The 21,181-nt window shown below is 40.1% G+C and overlaps 3 protein-coding genes across 8 annotated transcripts; 2 read left to right on the forward strand and 1 right to left on the reverse strand.

Annotated features, from left to right (window-relative positions):
* Nucleotides 1–296: 296 nt before the first annotated feature.
* On the forward strand, nucleotides 297–1,640 carry LOC106422134 (ATP synthase subunit delta, chloroplastic). The gene is made up of 2 exons (XM_013862960.3): nucleotides 297–398; nucleotides 551–1,640. The coding sequence occupies exon 2, from the start codon at nucleotides 799–801 to the stop codon at nucleotides 1,501–1,503; it is 705 nt and encodes a 234-aa protein (XP_013718414.1). The 5' UTR covers nucleotides 297–398; nucleotides 551–798; the 3' UTR covers nucleotides 1,504–1,640.
* Nucleotides 315–697, reverse strand: LOC111209454 (the record flags this gene model as incomplete). Its single annotated transcript, XM_022709366.2, is given in 3 exon segments — nucleotides 315–607; nucleotides 609–653; nucleotides 689–697. Coding segments are annotated over 3 exon segments (99 nt in total), but the record flags the coding sequence as incomplete, so codon positions are not given.
* A 10,084-nt stretch (nucleotides 1,641–11,724) lies between the features above and the next one.
* LOC106422148 (CST complex subunit CTC1) lies at nucleotides 11,725–20,961 on the forward strand. 6 transcript variants are annotated; one of them, XR_007329131.1, is made up of 19 exons: nucleotides 12,123–13,981; nucleotides 14,103–14,221; nucleotides 14,296–14,370; nucleotides 14,469–14,544; nucleotides 14,639–14,701; nucleotides 14,813–14,890; nucleotides 14,994–15,179; nucleotides 15,381–15,482; nucleotides 15,560–15,832; nucleotides 15,972–16,325; nucleotides 16,443–16,958; nucleotides 17,030–17,121; nucleotides 17,211–17,388; nucleotides 17,496–17,598; nucleotides 18,051–18,370; nucleotides 18,476–18,632; nucleotides 19,173–19,449; nucleotides 19,762–20,555; nucleotides 20,670–20,961. XR_007329131.1 is itself a non-coding variant. In XM_013862974.3 (17 exons), exons 1-17 carry the CDS (start codon nucleotides 12,974–12,976, stop codon nucleotides 19,199–19,201), a joined length of 3,738 nt encoding a protein of 1,245 aa, XP_013718428.1. In that variant the 5' UTR covers nucleotides 12,127–12,973; the 3' UTR covers nucleotides 19,202–19,699. The 6 variants fall into 6 exon arrangements, 2 of the variants coding, with proteins under 2 accessions (XP_013718430.1, XP_013718428.1); XR_001284372.3 differs by having other exon boundaries at nucleotides 12,127–13,981; nucleotides 16,434–16,958; XR_007329132.1 differs by lacking the exon at nucleotides 14,296–14,370 and having other exon boundaries at nucleotides 12,127–13,981; nucleotides 16,434–16,958.
* Nucleotides 20,962–21,181: the final 220 nt, after the last annotated feature.

A 21,181-nucleotide genomic window follows, 5' to 3' on the forward strand; every position in this document is an offset into this window, starting at 1 on the left:
CGCTTTGAGCTTGAGGGGGCCTATAGAGAATCATGAAGATATAAAACATAATTGTGAATATTGTTATTGAGATATGTATATATTTAGTTAAAGAAACTAGGTTTAACGTTTATATTCTTTATCTTCATATATAAGTTATATATGTATAAGCTTTATCATTAGGAGAATCAATATACAGTTCTTCCAATCTTTTACTCTCATCGTTATCAACAGAAGTAATGATGATTACGGAGAGCAATTGAGACAAAGAAGAGGAGATGGCTTATAAAAGGGGGGGGGGGGGGGGGAACAAGGGAGAAGAGGGAGTGAGAAAAACTGACTATGAACTCTTAAACTATTGTCGACATGCTCTTATTTCTCAAAAGTTTATACGTGTCTCATTTTACTTGATTCGACTGGTAAAGTTCAATAAACGGAAACTCTAGTCCCATCTCTTTTATTATTGTTTGATTTGTTTCTGAACGTGATTACCGATTTTAGGTTTGACATTATAATTTGTGGCATAAAAAAATTTGGTTAACTCGATTCTTTTACTCATTATGGAACACAGATATCCTACTTATCATATAAGTCCACGTGGCGACTCCTCCGTTCTCTTGTAACCTATAGCCTAATCCTTCTGAAACCTCAACACAAGATAATCCTTCTATTCTCTACCCTCGATCTTTTCTCAACAAGAAATCTCCACCGTCCGTTTGTTATTCCTAAAATCTTACCTTCTTCTTCTCCTCTGGTCTCTGAGAAACTGCAAATCACTCTCTTCTCTCCTCTCTCCTCTCTCTAGCTCTACCCTCTGGAATGGCGTCTCTTCAGCAAACCATGTTATCTCTGCAATCGAAACTTCCACCATCTTCCTTTCAAATCGCGAAATCTCTTCCTATTCGAAGAACAAACTTACCACTCCGAATCGGTGGGGGAAACGCGGCGGGAGCGAGAATGTCAGCTACAGCAGCCGGAAGTTACGCTATGGCTCTCGCAGATGTTGCGAAGAGGAACGATACTCTTGAATTAACGAGTGCAGACGTAGAAAAGCTAGAGAAGGTATTCTCAGATCCACAGGTACTCAATTTCTTCGCCAATCCGACCGTCGAGGTCGAGAAGAAGCGTCTCGTGATCGACGAGATCGTGAAATTTTCGTCTCTCCAGAGCCACACCTCGAATTTCCTCAACATCTTGGTCGATGCGAATCGGATCAACATAGTGACGGACATCGTGAAGGAGTTCGAGATGGTGTACAACAAGATAACGGATACGCAATTGGCTGAGGTTAGATCGGTGGTGAAACTGGAGCCGCCGCAACTTGCTCAGATCGCCAAACAGGTTCAGAAGTTAACCGGAGCGAAGAACATGAGGGTTAAGACGATTCTTGATCCGAGCCTTGTCGCTGGGTTCACGATTCGGTATGGCGATTCCGGGTCGAAGCTTATTGATATGAGTGTGAAGAAGCAGCTTGAGGATATCGCTGCTCAGCTAGAACTCGGCGAGATTCAGTTAGCTGCTTGAAAACAATTGCATTGAGAATCGCTTTTTGTTGTGCAACTTAATTCTTTGTCTCTTCTTGTTCTTTTTCTCCATCGATCATCAACATGATATGTATACAGTTATAATAGTTATAATAATTTCAGGCTATTTTCAATTAATTCTCTAGGTTCTAAGGTGAAATTCACTTTCGAGTTATGATTACAATCTCTCATTGTAGACAAAAGAACAAACATCATGAGTTCTTACTGTCCACTGAAACAATGTTCTAGTTTAAGGTTGGTTAAGGAGCAAGCTACATAGAGTTGTGAGCTTTTTGAAAGTGTTAAAGCTAATCTAGTACATGAACTATAACGCAAGATAACACATAGATTATCTTTACAAAAAAAAATATACAGTAATTAGATTTATCTTTTTAAAGGCACTTACAAGTTTGTCTAAATCGATTCTTCAACAAAATCAAAACATTCTTTGATTTGTTGCACTAGTTTATCTTGTTTAACAACTCGTACAAAGCCCTTGAACCCCTCAATGTTTCGTCTTACAAGATCTTACAAAAGCCTATGTTGCTAAAAGCTCTCATAATGTGTTAAACACGTACAATGCTCTGTCCATTCTGCTATACTCAGATGTAACCATAAAGTTAAAGATCTACCAAAAAATGTTTTTGAACAACAAGATCTACAAATTTAAAATTTCATTTTCTCTCTTTAAAAAATAAGTTAATCTACTTTTTGTGAAAAAAAAAGGAAAATCCTTCTTTTATAACGATTTTTTCCAAGATGCTTCAGTGCCTTTTCTGAATTTTCTTTAACCGCATAATGATGAATACTTCATTTATCTCCATGTCACAATCTTCTTTCATATAGCAGTTTTCTTTACCCAATGTCCTATCTTGGGGTTTCCCTAACTACTAGGAAACTTTGGACATTAGGCTATATGCCCTTCCTCAATAAGCTCTAGAGCTGGTTCTCATCTTGGATTTTGAAACACTTCTCTTTTGCAGGCCGTCTACAGCTCCTTAGCTCAGTTATTTACCCGACAGTGATGTTTTGGTGTTCTATCTTCTTACCGTCCAACCAATGCCTGAAGAAGATATAAAAGATGTGCAACAACGTCTTATGGATAGGAATCCCGAGTAATGGTAAAAGAGCAAAAATTAGTTGAAAATTTGTATGCACTCATAAGCGTTGTGGAGGACTAGGCTAAAGAAGGCTCACAGTTTGGAACAAGGTATTAAGCCTTAAACTAATCTGGCTGATCTTTGTCATTGCTTACTCATTATGGGTTTCCTCGATATGTTTGCAATTAATTGGTGAGCAATTTTTTTGGGATCTTGATGCCATCCACTGTCGGCAGTTGGATTTGGAAATCTTTATGCAAGTTTAGGCCTCTACTAGCTGTTTTCAATTTGTGAATTAGGCTACGTACCTGCACTAAGTTATGGTTTGATAACTGGACTTCATTAGGACCATTGTTCCGAACCGAAAACCGAATGAGTACCCGAATGTATAAAAATATTAGTTATATATACATATAACATAACTAAATATATATTTATATTTAAAAAACAGTTAAAAATATCTGAAAGTATTTGAAGAAAACTAAATTTATATTTAAAAAACATGTACTAAACCGAACCGATACTCTAAATGCCTAGTCCAAGGAGAAATACAGCTAATGCTTAGGAGCAAGTTGGATATATTTTCAAGAGTTCACAAGAATCTTCCCTCAACCATCACTCTTCTTTATATTTGGGTTTTATATATTTTTGTATCAAGGCTATGTCGCCTGCACATGTATGCTATAATCTCTGTGGGAGTGATGCAGTCGTTGCTTGTTTACTGCAAATATAAATTTAATAAAAAAACACTTTTAAAACTTTTAATTAATGGGATGGTACCGTTTGGCAGGCCATAGGCGGCAGCGATAGATGCAGTGTGAGAAGACGTGGAGTCTTGGGTTCTACAAGTGGGTGGTATCTTATGGCGTGCCGTAGACAGCATTGATATTTCCAGATCATGGTTTTCTGCTACTTTGAAGGTGTTCTACACTGGTTGGTCTTATGCTCCTGTGTAGTTGTTTGTAGTTTGCTATTTCTTAGTGCGGTTTTTGCCTCGTTTAAGTTGTGATCGAAAGTTGCCCCGGTGTGGGTTCTAACTGCCTGTTCTGTGGGCTCTTGTTTCTGGGGATGTATTTTATCCGCTAGCTTATGTATGAACCATCGTGTTTCAGTTATAAATGAATTTCAATTTGGGAAAAAAAAACTTTTAATCAATGATGTTTTGAGAATTTTATTTTTTATGTATTTCTTTTTTTAACAAAAATGGTTTTTATGAGATGTGTTTATTTATGATATGATTACTGATTTGCTTGTTGGGGATTAATATTATTATTGCCTTGATTCACTGAGCAAATTAGTTGCTCATTAAACTCTCTGTTTTACAAGTAACCCTTAATTTGTTGATCGGGTTAAAGGAGCAGTGGCTGTTGGAGTAGAGTTGCCATCTTTTCGCAAACACATATGTTTTGTAATAAGTATGTTATAGTTTTAAATGATGCTCGAGCATGTATATGTGTTTTATATGTTTGAACCTAAGCTATATATGAATAATAAATGTTTTTGAAAATGCTTGGGTTTCATATCATATTAGTCCTAGTACGGGATAAACCAACTAACGGTTTCAAACTCGGGTTGCAAAGCCTTAACTTGGAACCGGTAGGAAACCCATTCTTTTACATTAGACCTTGGGATTTCATATTTGATTTGGAACCTCGGGTCGAATGTTTTGAAACGTGGCAATAACACCTTTGCTTTGGGTTAAAGTTCTTCAGTTGGGCTTGCATGTTCTTGTTTGATTGTTGCACGACTAAATAATTCAACTTTGATCTAGATCGGATCAAAGGTGTTAAAATCAGGGTCCGGCTTTGAGTCTGAAACTTATTGTTCAGTTTTTGCTATAGATCGAGGCAATGGTTGATGGTAGTTATGAGATGAATCTAGAATGCGGTTTTTTGGTGATGAAACTGTTGGCATATGGATGGAACTCAAATCGTTGGAATCAATTACTTGTTTGGAAATTAGATTTTTTTAGTAAAAGATAAGATGAACAGAAAGATGCTCTTGAGCTCAGCTATGGCGGAAAGAGAGCTAAGAGAGAGAAACGACAAAAGGAACTTTTCTGTTATCATTATCAAATGAGAGTTGTGTGACTATATACAGTTGTCATAACAACCTAACCGGAACAAACCGGGTATCTATTTACGATCACTAAACCGTATTTACATAACCAACATCAATATATCAATTTTCCCCCTCAAGATGGCACATATATGTTAATAATGTCCATCTTGCCTAAGAGATGTCGGAAGGGAGTAGGATAGAGAGGTTTAGTGAGTATATCAGCAAGCTGATTGGCAGACCGAACATGAAGAATCTTGTTCTGTCCAAGTTTAACTCTTTCCTGAACAATGTGACAAGCACGTTCCATATGCTTTCGCTCGTGGAAAACCGAGTTGTTTGCGATATGTAGAGCGGCGGTGTTATCGCAGTATAGAGGAGCAGCTTCAGAGATATCAATCCAAAGATCTTCAAGAAGATTCCGAAACCAGAGCATCTCTCTTACTGCATCAGACATGGCGCGATATTCAGATTCAGGAGAGGAGTTGGAAACAACATCTTGTTTGTTTGATTTCCAAGAGATCAATGTTGGTCCAACGAACATACATAAGCTAGAGACACTGCGCCTAGAGTCTGGACAACCGCTCCAATCTGCATCCGCAAATGCGGAAAGCTTCAGGTCGGATTGAGCTGAGTAGAATAAACCTTGTCCAACGGTGCCTTTGAGATAATGAAGGACTTTATAAGAAGCCTGGAGGTGAGGAGCTCTAGGAGAAGCTGTGTACTGACACAGTTTGTGAACCGCGAATGTGATATCAAGGCGGGTGAATGTGAGGTACAAGAGCTTCCCAATGAGCCTGCGGTAATGTTCTGCGTCTGGTAACAGAGCGCCATCTTCTTGTGAAAGCTTGACACTAGGATCCATAGGTATAGAAGAGGGCTTTGCACCAAGAAGACCCGTTTCTGTAAGGAGATCAAGGACATATTTATGTTGACAGATGCTAATACCGGCAGAGGATCGAGCAATTTCAAGACCGAGAAAATACCGAAGAGTGCCCAAATCCCTGAGTTTAAATGATGTATGCAGCGCAGCTTTAAGAAGTTCAGTAGCCTTATCACAACTACTAGCGATGATTATGTCACCGACATATACCAACACTGCATGTAAATGCCACCAGCATTCTTGAGACACAAGGTATGATCCCCTGAAGAAGTTGTGAAACCCAAATGAAGTAAAGTCTCTGAAAACTTCAAAAACCATTGGCGAGATGCCTGTTTCAAGCCATAAAGAGACTTCTTTAACTTACAAATGGCATTAGGAGGGAAAGATTCCCCCTGTCTTGGTGAGTATCCAGGTGGTAACTCCATGTAAATCTCTTCTTCTAAGTCCCCATTGAGGAAAGCATTTGAGATGTCCAATTGGGAAAGAGACCAACCATTTTCCGCTGCAACAGCAAGTAAGAGTTTGACAGTGGCCAACTTTGCAACTGGAGAGAATGTCTCAACGTAATCAAGACCCTCCTACTGTGTGTATCCTTTGGCGACAAGCCGAGCTTTGTACCTTTCCAAAGTACCATCTGCGTTGAGTTTAACCTTGTACACCCACTTACGCACAGCTTGTTTTCCTGCGGGTAAAGAGCATATCAACCAAGTAGCATTGTCCTCAAGGGCAGTGATCTCAATGTCCATAGCTTTGCACCATTCTTTAAATTTACGTGCTTGAGCATAGGTGGAGGGTTCAACGATACTATTAACAGCATTGATGAAGATCATATACGGATCAGACAAGGCTGCATAGGAGAGGACATTAGATATAGGATGCTCTGTAGAGGAGTTCGTAGCGTAGTAGTGGTAATCCTGAAGATGACTTGGAGGTTTAGAGATACGACGAGCAGAGTCAGCAACAACAGAAGGTGGAGCATGATCAGAGACTGTCGCTTCAGAATCATGAGAGGAATGACCAATATGAGGAAATAATGTTTCTGTATCCTTAGAGATATCAGGTTTCGATGAAAATGGGAACATATCTTCATAGAAAATCACATTCCGAGAGACAAAGATAGAATGACTCTGAATATCCAACAGCTTATAGCCTTTGTAACCTGCAGGATAACCGAGGAAAACACATGCCTTTGCGCGATCTTGGAACTTATGTCGCTGTTTAGGAGAGGTGTTTGCATAGCATAAACAACCAAAGGTCTTCAGATGCGTGTATTCAGGTTCTTTGCCATGAAGAAGCTCGAATGGAGTCTTGTTGGATAGCAAAGGAGAAGGAGTCCTGTTGATGAGGAAGACTGCAGTAAGAACAAAATCGCCCCATAGAGACAAAAGAACATGTGACTGGAACAGCAAAGCCCGTGCAACATTTAAGATATGTTGGTGTTTGCGCTCTACCACCGAATTTTGCTCAGGTGTCTCAGGGCAAGAATGGTAAGAGATGATCCCTTTCTTGCTGTAGAAGTCATCAAAGCGGAGTTTTGGAGTGTTGTCAGAACGGACCGATTTCACCTTTGTATTGAACTGAGTCTCCACCATCGAAATGAAAGAAGGGAAGACCCGAAGAACATCACTCTTGAGCTTAAGTAGATAGATCCAAGTAACACGAGTATGGTCATCGACGATTGTAAGGAAGTAACGATGACCATCTTGAGTTGGTTCAGAGAATGGCCCCCAAGTATCGATGTGTAAAAGCTCAAAAGGAGTAGAGCAAATGTTCTTGCGTGTGGGAAAAGGCAGTTTCTTCTGTTTAGCTTGTTGTCAGATATCACAATGAACCAATCCTTTATTCTTAAACTTTGAAATCGCAAGTACATTTGTGAGAGTTTCTAAACGAGTAAAAGAAGTATGGCCAAGACGGCGATGCCAAACAGAAGCATCAATAACTGAATTTGCAACAAAAGAAGGAGAAGCAGCGTCTTCACAAGCTGAATCTTCACCATCCAGTATGTATAAGTTTGCTATCCTTTTACCTCTTCCAATCATCAATCCCTTGGAAAGATCCTATATCAGACAACACTCATGATCAAAGATAATCCGAGAACCAAGATCTGTGGTTAAAGCACTGATACTCAGCATATTCAAACGGAATGCAGGGATGTATATGACATTCTTCAGAGTGATAGTTGTGTTTAAAACAACAGTACCAGCACCACCAATTTGAACAGTCTGTCCAGTAGGAAGATTCACATGGTGATTGACTGATGTATCAAGCTCAGTGAACAAGGATTTGTCATGAGTAGCGTGGTGTGTAGCACCAGAGTCAATAATCCAAGTTTTCACACTAGTCACACAAGCAGAGACAGTAAGAATACCAATGAAACTGAATGTGGAAGGTGAAAAAGAGATACCAGAAGGGGACTGACTGGTAGAAGCTACCGAGCTGGTGTTGATGTTATTAACCGAAGAAGACGGCTGTAGTTGAGATGAGAAGTAAGCAATGAATTCTTGGATTTGATCCTTGGAGAGATTACCGACCAGAGAATCCAAGTTACCACCAGAAGTTTTGTCTGAAGAAGACACAGCAGCAGTAACCGCGGATGAAGAAGCTGGTTTACCGTGAATGGGTTTCCCTTTCTTCCAGCCAACCGGGTAGCCATGGAGCTTGTAACAACGATCAATGATATGACCTACAACCCCAAAGTGAGAACACATAGGGCGATTTTCCTTCTTCTGAAACGCATACAAAGCACCAGGCATAGAATCAGGGCTAGTGTTGTTCTGTGAAGCAGACAACAAGGGTGGTAAAGGCTGAGTAGAGCTTAAGTTATAAGCTAGCTTTTGGGTGTGAGTTCTAATAGCTTTTGGGTATCAAGTTGAACTGACGCTGGCTGTCGTCCTGATCCAGAATGTTACAGATATCGGCCAAGTCTGGAAGGGGTTTCTTCATGATTATCTGACTTCGAATGGCTGAGTATTTCTCATTCAAACCAGCCAGGAACTTGATAGTTCGAGAACGCTCAATGCGAGCTTGAGCTTGACACTGACTAGCACAGTTGACAGCATTACAACAAGCGCAAGGATCGGAAACCTCAGAGCAATCAAGGTTATCCCAAAGCGTTTTCAGAGTGGTGTATTATAGAAGAGATCCATCGAACCTTCACGTAGATCCTGGATTTGTTGAACCAAGTGAAAGGTTCTGGGTAAGTTGGTTTTGTGGAAACGAGCATGAAGATCGTTCCAAATCTGAGCAGCATCGTCAAAGGAGAGGATACTACCATAGATTTGTTTGGAAACCGAGTTCAAGATCCACGATTTAACCATACTGTTACACCGAGACCAGATCCGGAAGAGAGGGTCACTTACATCAGGTCGAGGAAGAGTGTAAGACCCGATCCCGGCCTACTAGGCCGCGGTCGATGCCTCACGTCGCTCAGTCCATACCCGGACCGAACCTCTAAAAATTTTTGCCCTTTATTTAAAACATCGCCCATAGGCGAGGGCTAACTCAGATCTTAGCTCAAGACTACCATAGTCTTTCCTAGCTTAGATCAATACAACACATACGCAGCGGAATAGTATCTACTTAACCATTGGACTAAATCCAATCTAACACTTGTCTGGTCAGATCTCCTCAGCTACTGGTCAGTAAACGCAACTGCCAGCTAGCTCCAAGGTCGATCTTGAACCTAGACCAAGTCATACAATCAGAGGTTCCGTTCCCCTAAGCCATTCTATCTAGATCTATGCAACATTGACAGATCATACCCTTGCCACATTCCCAGAGCTTGTTAGCTCATTGTCCCAGCTGACTTAGCTGTCTTAGCTAGCTCACCCAGCTAGCTGAGCTGAACCACTTCACTTGAGGTTTGCTGCTCCGTTCCAGCTGATCGAGCTGCGAGGTAGCTTTGCCCAGCTCCCCGTCCACTCGTCCAACTCCCTTATACCTGCATAAACTCTTCCCTTGGGTACTTAGTCATTCAGCCAACCATCCCCACAGACATAAGTAACTCTTGAGAAGTCTTCAAACAGCTAAGGACATGCATCTGACCCTTACCGGCTCATGCACTGTCCCACATCCTTTTTGCCTTATCAACTTATGATACCAAGTCCAGCTCATGGACTAACAATGCCCATGAGATCCTGAGTCAATCAACCAACCACCCCACATGACTCAGAACTGATGAGTCTCCATACTTCCTAATCAGTCATGGAACCATGTCCCACTGAACCTGATTAGTGTTGCTCTTACCACCGGTGCATCCTTTGATCAATCAGATCAGACACCTTGATCCATCATCCAAGGATCAGGTCATCCATCCTTGCCCATGATCAGGTCACACACGGCCTGCCTTACCAACGCCAAGGTTGATAACCAGCAATTCCTTATGATCAATATCATAAGTGACAATATGTTCCAGCACACAAACATATGATCAGATATCCTAACACAAGGATCTGACCCCAATATGCCCTCAGGTGCAATTTTAACCGCAAGCAAACCTGCTCCAAAAATCAATTAAAATTCATGATAATTCATGATAAATCATAACTAAGAGAATGGTTCAATCAGATTTCCCAGAACCAGCCTCCATCCCATAGATCTCGGCCAAGATCAACCAAACCGGCCAAAGGGATCATCTCTAAATCAATCCCTAAAAACTCATTAGGATTCATGATAATTCATGATAAATCTTAACTAAGAGAATGGTCAAGTCAGAATTCCAAGAACCGATCTAGATCCTATGGATCTCGACCTAGAACAGCCCCACCGGCCACCTTGACCATCTCGAAATCAATCAGATAAAAATCCCCAAATACCATGATAATTCATGATAATTCACCACTAAGAGGATTCCAAAGTCAGATCGCCATAAATCCATCAGGAAGTAGGAGATCCGGACTTAGCTGCCAAACCAAGGCCATTGAGGGTTCTTCTGAACCGGCCAAGCTATGGTTCAGTGCTACTATGTCTAATCATCAATCTCAATCATAAGAAGAAGAAATAATATGATTAATAATCATAAAACAGAGTAAGGTGTAACTGCAGGACCAGATCAGCCCATAGTGTACCAGACTATGTCCAATGGTCTGCAGTACCCACCTGTTACCTCATCAGGGGCGTCCATGCTCCTCCTAGCACACCTTCATCAAACCCTTATCACATACTTCCAGTATTGATAAGATCTAACCATGGTTCGTGCCCGTCACTCCTTCCATGGAACTTCCATGAAACCAGTTTCTATACTGCATCCATCTTCAAGGCTGTTCATGCCTTTGAGAGTGGAGTCAAGCCTTCCCCCTTCTCTCCTAACCAATTGCGTGTGTTCCCAAGACACAGAGGAAGCCTTAGACATGATCATCCATGATCAATCACCATCCAAAGGTCGTGCATCACTTCCCTCTTTGTTCCCCATGAAACTGCTTTCCACACCAATCTCCCTTTAAGGCTGCATTGGCCCTTGGGAATGGATTCCGGCCAACTCCCTCCTTTCCTCACCATTTGCGTGTGTTCACAGGCTCCAGATAAGGCTTTGGGTGTTGTCAACAATGATCAAAACCGTTCAGAGGGTCGTTCTCAACTTCCCCCTTGATCTGCCCCAAAACTGTCTCTTTATGGCCTTCACACCACCATGGGTCTTGGATTGGGAATCCGACCAAATCTCTGTATTTTTCTCTGGATTATTTTTGTTTCAGGGTGTAGAAGGAAGCCCTGACGTGCCTAGTATCCATCCTCTTGATCTCACAAACAAACTCCACCGGAAACAACCAGGAACCACCACGGATCAGATCTTCCAACCGTCGGTTTGCCTCTCTTTTCTCTCTAGAAGTTTGTCTGAGTTTTCTATCTTCTCTGTAATGATATTTTCGACCAGTGACCAGAAAAATGAAGAATAATTCGGTCATAACCTCCCCCCTAACTGCCTGGACGAGCAGTTACCAAAAAGGTACCAAAAGGGGCAGTTTTTCCCATAACCGCCACCAAGTAACTGCCCATGGCGGTTATTCTTCTTTTTTAAATTCACGTCCTGGGCCTTCCAAACCACCCCTGGACATGTCTAAAACAAGCCCAAAGTGATTGTCCACGCCCATGGTTCAACCATAAGAGCCCACCGGCCCATCGGTACCCATGGGTCGTCCACAAGGCCCAGTCATTGTCTAACACTTGAACACTCAGTACAGCTTCTTCTCTTCATCTTATTCAATCTTACTAAGTCCCTTGGTCTATTTCCAGACCTAGACTTAGGTTTCTCATGATCCATCCTGATCATTTACGTCATTACAGCTTGTTCACGATCAATTCCCATGATCTGAACCAAAGCAGTTCCGTTTCTGTTGAAACGTATAGACCCTATGTCAAGTTCCAGGAACGGGGACATGACAAAGAGAGTTGTCAACAAAAGCGATCTTGTTCTTCGCGTCCAAGGCCATCTTCATTGCAGAGTTCCACTGACCATAAATCGATCCATCAAGCTGAACGGAGATAATCATCAGTCCAGGATGATCGGCGTGATGGAGATACAGCGGAGAGTGAGTACTGTCTGGGTCATCAAGGCGGTAAGAGAAAACGAAGACTATGTAGAGGAAGCAGGAAGAGCTTCAGGCGGAGGGTGCTACCAGCACGGGTGAAACGACCAGAACGACGATTCCGACGAAGAGAAACCACCATCGTAACGAAGAACACAAGAACGAGAGTCGACGAGAAAACAGAGGAAGCGAAAGAAAATGAAGAGAAAAGGACCGATTGTTGAGCTAGAGCTCAACGCTCTGATACCATTTTAGTAAAAGAGAAGATGAACAGAAAGATGCTCTTGAGCTCAGCTATGGCGGAAAGAGAGCTAAGAGAGAGAAACGACAAAAGGAACTTTTCTGTTATCATTATCAAATGAGAGTTGTGTGACTATATACAGTTGTCATAACAACCTAACCAAAACAAACCATGTATCTATTTACGATCACTAAACCGTATTTACATAACCAACATCAATATATCAATAGATTTTGGTTTAGTTTCATAGTCTGCTTGTTTATATTATTTCTTTTTTATCATGCGGTCTAATTAGGGTCAAGAGATGGTTCATCTCAGATCATGGGATGAAATCGTTTTGGTGTGGTGAAAATATAGCAGCGACATCTAGACCGAGTAGCATGGATCCTTTTTAAGTGTTATTAGGTGATCTTTTGATCTCAGGGGTTGGTCGTATATTGGATTTAAATCTTTTGAGGTTGTAATTTTGTATGCGGAGGGCACTTTATACCAAAACCCAGACCGAATATACACCGAATAAAAACGCTATAAAGTTTGATCTTCTCAAATCTCAAACCGGGTCACCATCCTCGGGTTCCCGCTCTGTTTCCACACAGAGTCCACAATCTACAGAGTCCATCCCTTGAACTCGTTGTAGCTGCGAGTCTAATCGGAAGAGCTCCTGATAAATGGAGAACGCCACGCTCATCACAATTTCAGACCTAGTCGACGAAGGCCGTCCCATCACGGGTGCATCGTCCCTATTCAATTCATCGTCTCCTCACAGTAGAAACCCTCAATCACGTCTCGGTACCGTCGATTCGAAGTCAAGCCGTAAATTTCTCGCACCGTTAAACTACCCGGCGGTTATCGTCGGGACGCTAGCTCTTCCTTCCGAAACCCTAAAATGTCCGAATCGCTACTGCTTTCGATTTACAGACGGCGTCTTGACGATCTGCTGCGATATCATCGGTTTCGAAATTCGTGCGATTGGGAGTACGATACGTGTTCTTTCTTGGAATTTCATTCCTACGAATCATCACGGTGGGGTTTTGGAGATTATCAAGTGGAGATTCGTGGAGGATTCTGTTGAGTTGCTTTCTCGGTGTTCGTTTCCATTGGTTCCTCCTCCTCGGATCTCAGTAGAGAATGGTGGTGGTAAGTCACGGTATAGCGTCCGTGGTGTGTTGGAGTCTGTTAGCCCTGTGTCTCTTGTTCCTTTGGGTTCTGATGATTCCGTGAAGGGGTTTTTGGTAAAGGTAATGGCTTGTGAGTGTAAAGAATGTAGACGGAAGGATGTGTTGGATTCGATTCACTGTAGTCACTGTTTTGAGAAGTCAGTCTTCGTTTACTTCTGTGGTTCAGTTGCTGCGAGTTGGCACCCTGCTATTGTGAAGCTAGTTGGAAGAAACATTGCTCTATCGGGGATGAAGAAGAAGTTGGTATATATAAGCAAATGTGATTCTCTGTTGGTGTTTGTGACGACTGACAACTCTGTTCTTCATTCACCTTGGATTTCTAAGAAAGATGAATCTTTGAAAAGTGTTGTTGATGGGCGAGGTAACTGCGGTTCCTACCTTGGATTTGTCAACCGCTTGTACATGAAAGGGAAGCTTGTTGAGCTGGATGAAGATGTCTGGCTTTTATTGACCGATCAGATACATAACAGATCACACAGTATCCGGACTGGTTCCCTTGTAAGATTTCCTTCTTGCTCTCAGTTTAGTGTGTGGTTCTTATTGTTTGACTGTAAGCATCTGAGAAGTTAGTTTATCTGTTCTGTTCGAGATCTTTGATTGTTTTACTTGCTTAGTGCAGATTTTTGTCAGAAATGTTCATTTTGTGAATACCATATTTTCTTGGGGAAAAGTGCTTATACTTGGGGCATGTTTTAAGACCAGCATCACAGTTGAGAAATTTTCACCTTTTGAAACAAGGTATGGTTTCGTTATAAATCACTGAATCATGGATGCTTTCTCATGTCTGGAGATTTATTCAGCTGGTCCTTCAGTTGTCTTGTAGATTCATGTTTGCAGACATCTCTGAGTCGTTTCGTTGAGTCTTTGTCCTTTCCTGCAAGATTTTGGTATTTTTTTTTTTCTCTGGTGGTTAGAGCAATATTTAAGCGATTTCATTCTAGTTTATGACTCATGACTGATATAGCTGCAAAACGATACTTCACAGGACACTACTTGTTAGTTCGTGCTTCCAGAACTTTGGCGGAATGGCATCAGACAAGGAAAGTTTGAGATCATGCCAGGTAACTAACAGAAAACAGGTTTGATTCTGTGTTTTTATTGTGGCCTTTCTCCCTATTATCTATGGCCTTTCTCATTTTTATGAGGTGTTATCAGGAGGATGAACTGACAAAGATGTATGCAGAGTCACGAATACCACCATCCATGTTTCAACCTAGGGTAAATTGGTATATTGAAAATTTGACAATATATATAGCTTTTTATGCTCTTCTTAGGGTAATAATCATATGCTCATCAGTTTGATTACATGCAAGACTTTGAAATTTTCAGTCCGGGCTTTTTACTGAATTCTGCATGCATGAATCTTGCGGATGCAATAGTGAAGCCCGTGATTGCAATCCAAAACTGGTAAGACTACTCATTTGTAGACCATGGTTAGACTGGAACAGGTTTAGTTGCATGATTATTTTCAGATCTTATAATATTAGTTCCACCCTTTTTCGACAAACAGGTCATGCCTATCTCAAGTTTTGTCCACCATTACAAGGTCTTGCTGGATGAATTGCTCTCTCGGATTAAGAAAGATGACACCCAGTTTATTGCTAGTCATTGCTTAATTCAGAAAAGATACTGTCATACAAATGTGAAGATTCTAAAAAGTGAAGATATTGGTGTTATCTTGCTTGGAAGATTGAAGGTATACTACTCGACACTCGTAATATGCATATATTGTGCCATCCGTTAACTCGTTTGAAAGGTTGTTTTTAATCTATTGAGATGTCGATTTCAACTTGTCACCTTGATATGGTGAATATCTTTACATAGTATCTACATAACAAGGTTTCTGTTTTCCTCTATTTGTACACTTGTTTAGCTTTGACATTACTCCTTTATATAGGTTTCAGCTTCTGGAATACTACAGTTGCAAGACAGAACTAGCAGCATTAATGTTCTGATGCCAGACTTTCTAAGTGATAGAAATTCGTGCAGGATATATGAGGTTAATTATATACTCCAAACTGCATTTGAAAATACCGAACTCGTAATATTCAATTTCTTATCTTTTTCTAATTATAGGTTTCTGATTACAATCTCATTATGGAAATACCTGAATCAATGCGCCACATCCCGTTTCTTCAAAAGCCACTTCACTGTAAAATTTTGCTTGATCCCACTTCAATGGATAGCGACAACGCCTTGACAGTGCCATTTTCTCTATCGTTTGGTGCTGCAAACTGTAAAACTGCTCTCGTGGATCAGTCTATTGACTGGAGGCATGATCTCAATGAGTTCAAAGGGGGCAGGTTTCACGTATTTAGGGTGACACATAAATTTCCAATTCTCAAAAAGGTATGCGCTTATATCTCAAAAAGCGATCTCCATATTGTCACTATTGTTTATTTGTTTGGTTCGACAAAGAGAAGCTGTTGGTTATGCTACTAATTTTAAATAAAGACCTTAACCTTTATAATTATTGAACTTGCACCAGGGTCTTCCAGGAATTCCTGACTGCACCAGTGTTTTCATCGAAGCTGTAATCATTCCATGGGAACTCGTTTGCACTGTGACCGAAGAAGACGCAGCTGCTCCCCAATTTGATGAAAGCAAGACCTCCCAAGAAGAACATCCACGTAAGAGATGTAAAACTAATAAATCATTAGGGAGTGAAAGAGTATTGTCTGTACCGCATGAAATTTCCTGCGACATGACCGTTCGATGTGCAAGCAGTCACTGGTCGGCCGTAGCAGCAACTCTGTCTAATTTAAAGGAAAAGAAAAGTGGTAACATGCGAAGTGTTAAGCGTGTGCTGTTAGAATTCATACCTGAATGCAAAAACTATAATGTAAGTATTGCTTTGTTTTTAACAATAACATTGATCCTCGTAAAACATGCATGCTGCACAAATAACTGATTATTTAAATTAAATGATGCTTTCGCATTGTTACGGCAGGGGTTGCAGATTGGTGGTTTCTATTTGATGAAGCATGACATTGACGATTCTTTTTGTTTTGGACGGTCCAGCATATCTAACAATGATAAAATCAATATCAGACCCGAATCACGTTTATGGAGTCTGGAATTTTCTTTTGATGAAGTTTCAACCCATAATGGATCTATGGATGTATATCCTCTGGTGTCTTCTCAACCATCTCCTGCGGTGGGACAACGAGATGTTTCTTGTCCACAACGTTTTTCAGATGTTTCGCTTCTTCTCCCTTATGATGCAAAAGCTCTCTTCTCAGTATATCTTAAGGACTTGGACGAACTGAACAAGCCAGTCGCAGTTGAAAAGGATGGAGATAATACTCAGGGAGAGATTATCATGCATGCAGAGCCGTCTCAACCACCTATTTCCAACAGCTTGTTTCCTGAGGGAAACCTAGCGACTTTCACGGGTGATGTAGTGGCAGTTGAGGCTGTTGACTCGAGTGTCATCAGCAGCTATTGCATTCATGTTCGAGTCGATTATCAAATTGTGAGTGCATATCATACTCTTTTCTCTGTGCTGTCTGCATTCTTGAAGCTCTCCTTTATGATGTGTTTCAGGTGAAGATTTTTGGTCCACTTAGAAGGCACTCATACCTCACTGGATTTGGCCCTGGGGTGAATGCAACATTCTACCGGATTCTTGGAACTAGGTATTATACATAAATAACAGCCTTTGATAAATTGGCTTTTCTATAAGCAACGAACTCATTTTTAGTCTCTTGCATTATTGTTTCTGTAGAGAGGAAAGCAGGTTTCTCTTGTCATCAGCATCTTTTGTCAAAATAAACTCACGAAAGGCATTGAATGGTCCAGCTTTAGACAAACCGACTCATCAAACTGCTATTGGTCTACCTAAAATAAGACCTCAAGAATCCTCAGGACACAAGGATAATCGGCAAATTAACTTTGTCTGCAAGGTAATCTTGTGGTGGATTAGCAAAGTTACTTTCTAGTTTCATTCATGTGTATTGTCTTAAAGGCCTTCTTGCTTGTATTCTTCTTTATATATTATTTGATGCAACAGGTTCTTTCAGTTCATCTTCTGGTTCTCCAAGTGGAATCTGATGATCCTTCAGAAAACAAATGTGGGGAAAATATAGATATACCGCTTGCAGGATTTGTGGTAGGTAAGTCAAACTTGCTATTGCCAGAGAGAACATTGAGCGTAATTTACTGGAACATTAGCGTTTTGTTTTCATTTACATTCTTAAATCATCATCTTATTAAATTATCCTACTTATATGACTGATCATTGAAACAACTGATATTTCTTAGAATTTCTCTTATTCAGTCTTTAACATGTAGGGCATACTTACGTTCAGTATGTGTATAACATTTTTCTACGAGCTTCTCAGTAAGCACTATGTATGTGTGTAATACTGAAGGGCAGAAACACAAAGTTGTGTACGAGACTATACATTTATGCTTGCATCATCTTCTGTCTTACTGAAAGGATACTTTAGATTCATTTTACGCTCCTGAATAGCCGGTTTGAAACTTGAGAACGTGTCAATTGATAAATTGGTTAATAATACCCATTGTTTCTCCTTTTTCACGAGTTTCACTCTTCCTTATTTAGATGACGGATCATCAACTTATCTATGCTGGACGAGTGGGGAAAGAGCATTTACATTTCTTAGGGTGCACGAAGAATTGCCTGAAGACGCCATTGATGTGGACCAGTGGATCAGAAGCGACAGCAGCCGGAGCACAACAGCTTACCATCTTGAGAAAATAGTTTGGGTTCACAAGAGAATAGTGATTAAGGTCAATGGATCACAAAATGATGCACTCTTTCAAAACCTCACCATTGATGTTGCTTCACAACAACTTCTCGCCGAGTCGGAGGATAATTTCCTCAAGTGGTTGATACTAAATGCCACTAGCGGCCCCATGTGGGTACGTTCGAGCTCCTTGATTTGATTGTGTTTTCATGGTCGAAGTTTCTCTCAGGTCGGAGATTGTTTATTTCCTCTCATATCTTCATTTTTCTGGTTAACGCAGGATGTTACGGCGAGCTCAATGGACATGAAAATGATTCAGCATGTGGAGAGAGAACAGTGTGTGGAGATGGAAGCTTCAGGGCTTACACGTCGGAACGTTTGGGGCAATGAAATATGTCAAGTCGATACGTTGGTCCGAGCTTGGAGCTTACTCCAAGGTTTGCTAATTACGTGATCGTCAGTTTTTCAGAACAATGAATCAGCCCGAAATTAATTCTTTTAGTTTAGTTTTTATGGTTTAATTCATTTTATTTTTTTTCATTTATATACTAATGTAAATGAAAAGTAAAAACAATGAAGATGGTTGCAAGAAGATTTAGGTGATTGTTTTTTAAAAAAAATTAGACCTCAGTTTTTGGTTGTGCCAAAAAAAAAAGATTTTAGTTTCTGATTTTTATTTTTTACTTTTAATTTTTTTTGATCTGAGAAAATTACTTAGATTAAATGAAATTCTTCTTTTTAAGTTTTTGTCACAAAAATAGTTTTCAATGAGAAAAATGACTAAAATAAGTTTTATTAAATGATAAAAATACATTTTTACTCTAGGATTAACTAATTTAGAATTAGGGTTTAGAGTTGGGTGAGGTTTTAGGGATAAGATTTCAAATTTTAAAAAATTAAAAAAAAAAAAATTGTAAATCTTTAGCTTCTCGAAAACAAAGGTTCCAAATAATTTTTTTTGTTTTTTTGTTGCAAAGAAGCGACAGTGATGGCGATAGCTCTTTAGGGTTTTCATGCTCTTTTGAAGATGGGATCCGGGTTCTCAAGGGATAAAACGAAATCGATCAGATCTCTACTATAATGAAACGATCGGGAGGATTCTGGGACGAAATGGAGTTCTAGCAACTAGGGTTATTTTGGTTTTGCGAAGGATTTTGTGGGTCGGAGCAAATATTGGGAGTGCATGGAGCGTATTATCATTAGGATCTTCGAAATGGATGCGGAATCAAGAGGATCAATCAAAAGATTATCAAGGTATGATCTTCGTTATCATCAAAACGATATCTTTTTCATTTGACAAGGAGATTATGGATAAGCTCAAGACAGAAGATAAGATAGAAAGGAGATGGGTGATCGTTGGTTTGGCTGTTTTAATTAATTCAACAAGCTCTCTGAGCATGTTTGGTTCTGGCTTTATGTATTATTTGTTTCTGGTTGTGGTTTCAATATGGGTTGGTGATCCATACAAGGTTATGGATTGGAATAAGAATGGAATTTTTGGTTATGTTTTCTTGTCTCTAGTCTTGACAACTCATTATGGTCATTGGTACATCTTATTTCGTATAGGCTTATATTGGTGTTTGGTCATATGTTGGAGACAAATTGGGAGGACTGGAAATAGGTGGGATAACTGGAGTTCTCTGAGATGCTGGATCAATTTTCCTGTCCTATTTACAGCACTGCAAACTCTTAACTTGGTCCCATCAAACCAGTTATAGAGAAGGGATACATATATGGAAAAGACTACGAGGTGTCTTTTAAAGGGGATACAGGTCGATGATAGAGTTGTTCCAAGAATGGCTGTGAAATCTTATTTACTCTTCTCTATAATTTGCTTATCATGGGTGAAACTTATACTAGCTACGTTGTGATTTTTTTGGATAAAGGAAACAGATTCAGTGATGGAAAAAGAGTTAACAGAATGATTGGCTCTGAACTTGGGCTAGTAAATGGGTACAAGTGTATTGTTATTGGTTATAAGTGGACAGATTTGGGTCGCTTTATTGCTCCACTCCTTGTTTATTGGTGACACATTATAGGAGCTGATCATGGGCTTGAATCACTACGATGTGATGACCTGCAGCTATTTGTATTTGATTCAATTTTTTTAATGGTGGGGTTTGATATGGTTCCGCGGGTCAGTATGATAAAATATAGGTTCTGTTTTCCTTCCTAGAAAACAGTACTCTTATGGCTATGCAATGGTTTAATCATAATTCATGCAATCGTTATGGGTTTAATGGTTGATGGTATGAGGGAGCGGGCAGGTTTTGAGGTTTGGTGGTTATGGCTCTCTACAAAGAGGGGTCGCGGAAAGAGCTTTATGGTGTTACGAGAACGTACAAGATGGAGTGGTAAAGGTAGTATCTGATATGAAATATGGGGTTGATTTTATCGATACTCAGATTCTATCAGTCTATAAAAGTGTCCATATAATATGTCTCGCTTATATTATTATTTTGTGAAATGTACAGATAATTACGACACACTTTGGCACTGCAGTCGTCGGCTCCGACATCAAGTCTTCTATTGTCGAGTGGAGTTTTAAGTTGTTGACACTAAGAGCGATATTTGGCAAAGGGTCACTTTTGGAAAACGTTTTCATTGATATGGTTAACTGCTGATTTAATGAAATTGGAGGAAAGTATATTCACACTGGTGGGACTGGATTCTTGGTTATCATTAAGCCCAAGTATAAAAAATAAATTTTGTATGGTATTATATAGTGAATGGGCTCGTTTATTTTTAATAGTAACAGGTTTTCTCTTTGGTCTCCTATGGGGGTTTTGGAGTTTAATGTTAAACAAAAGGATGGTCATTTGGGCCTCGACTCGAGTATGGGGATTGTTTGGAAAAATTTGGTATAATGATTATCATAAGGATATTGAACTAAGATGGCGTCCGTTTGTTATATATTTGTTTGATGAGTATTCGAATATAGTTGTATTATGGTGGCTATGGAATCTGGAGGTTAAAACATTATCGG

Source organism: Brassica napus, chromosome C9 (assembly GCF_020379485.1).
Source record: "Brassica napus cultivar Da-Ae chromosome C9, Da-Ae, whole genome shotgun sequence".
NCBI lineage: Eukaryota > Viridiplantae > Streptophyta > Magnoliopsida > Brassicales > Brassicaceae > Brassica > Brassica napus.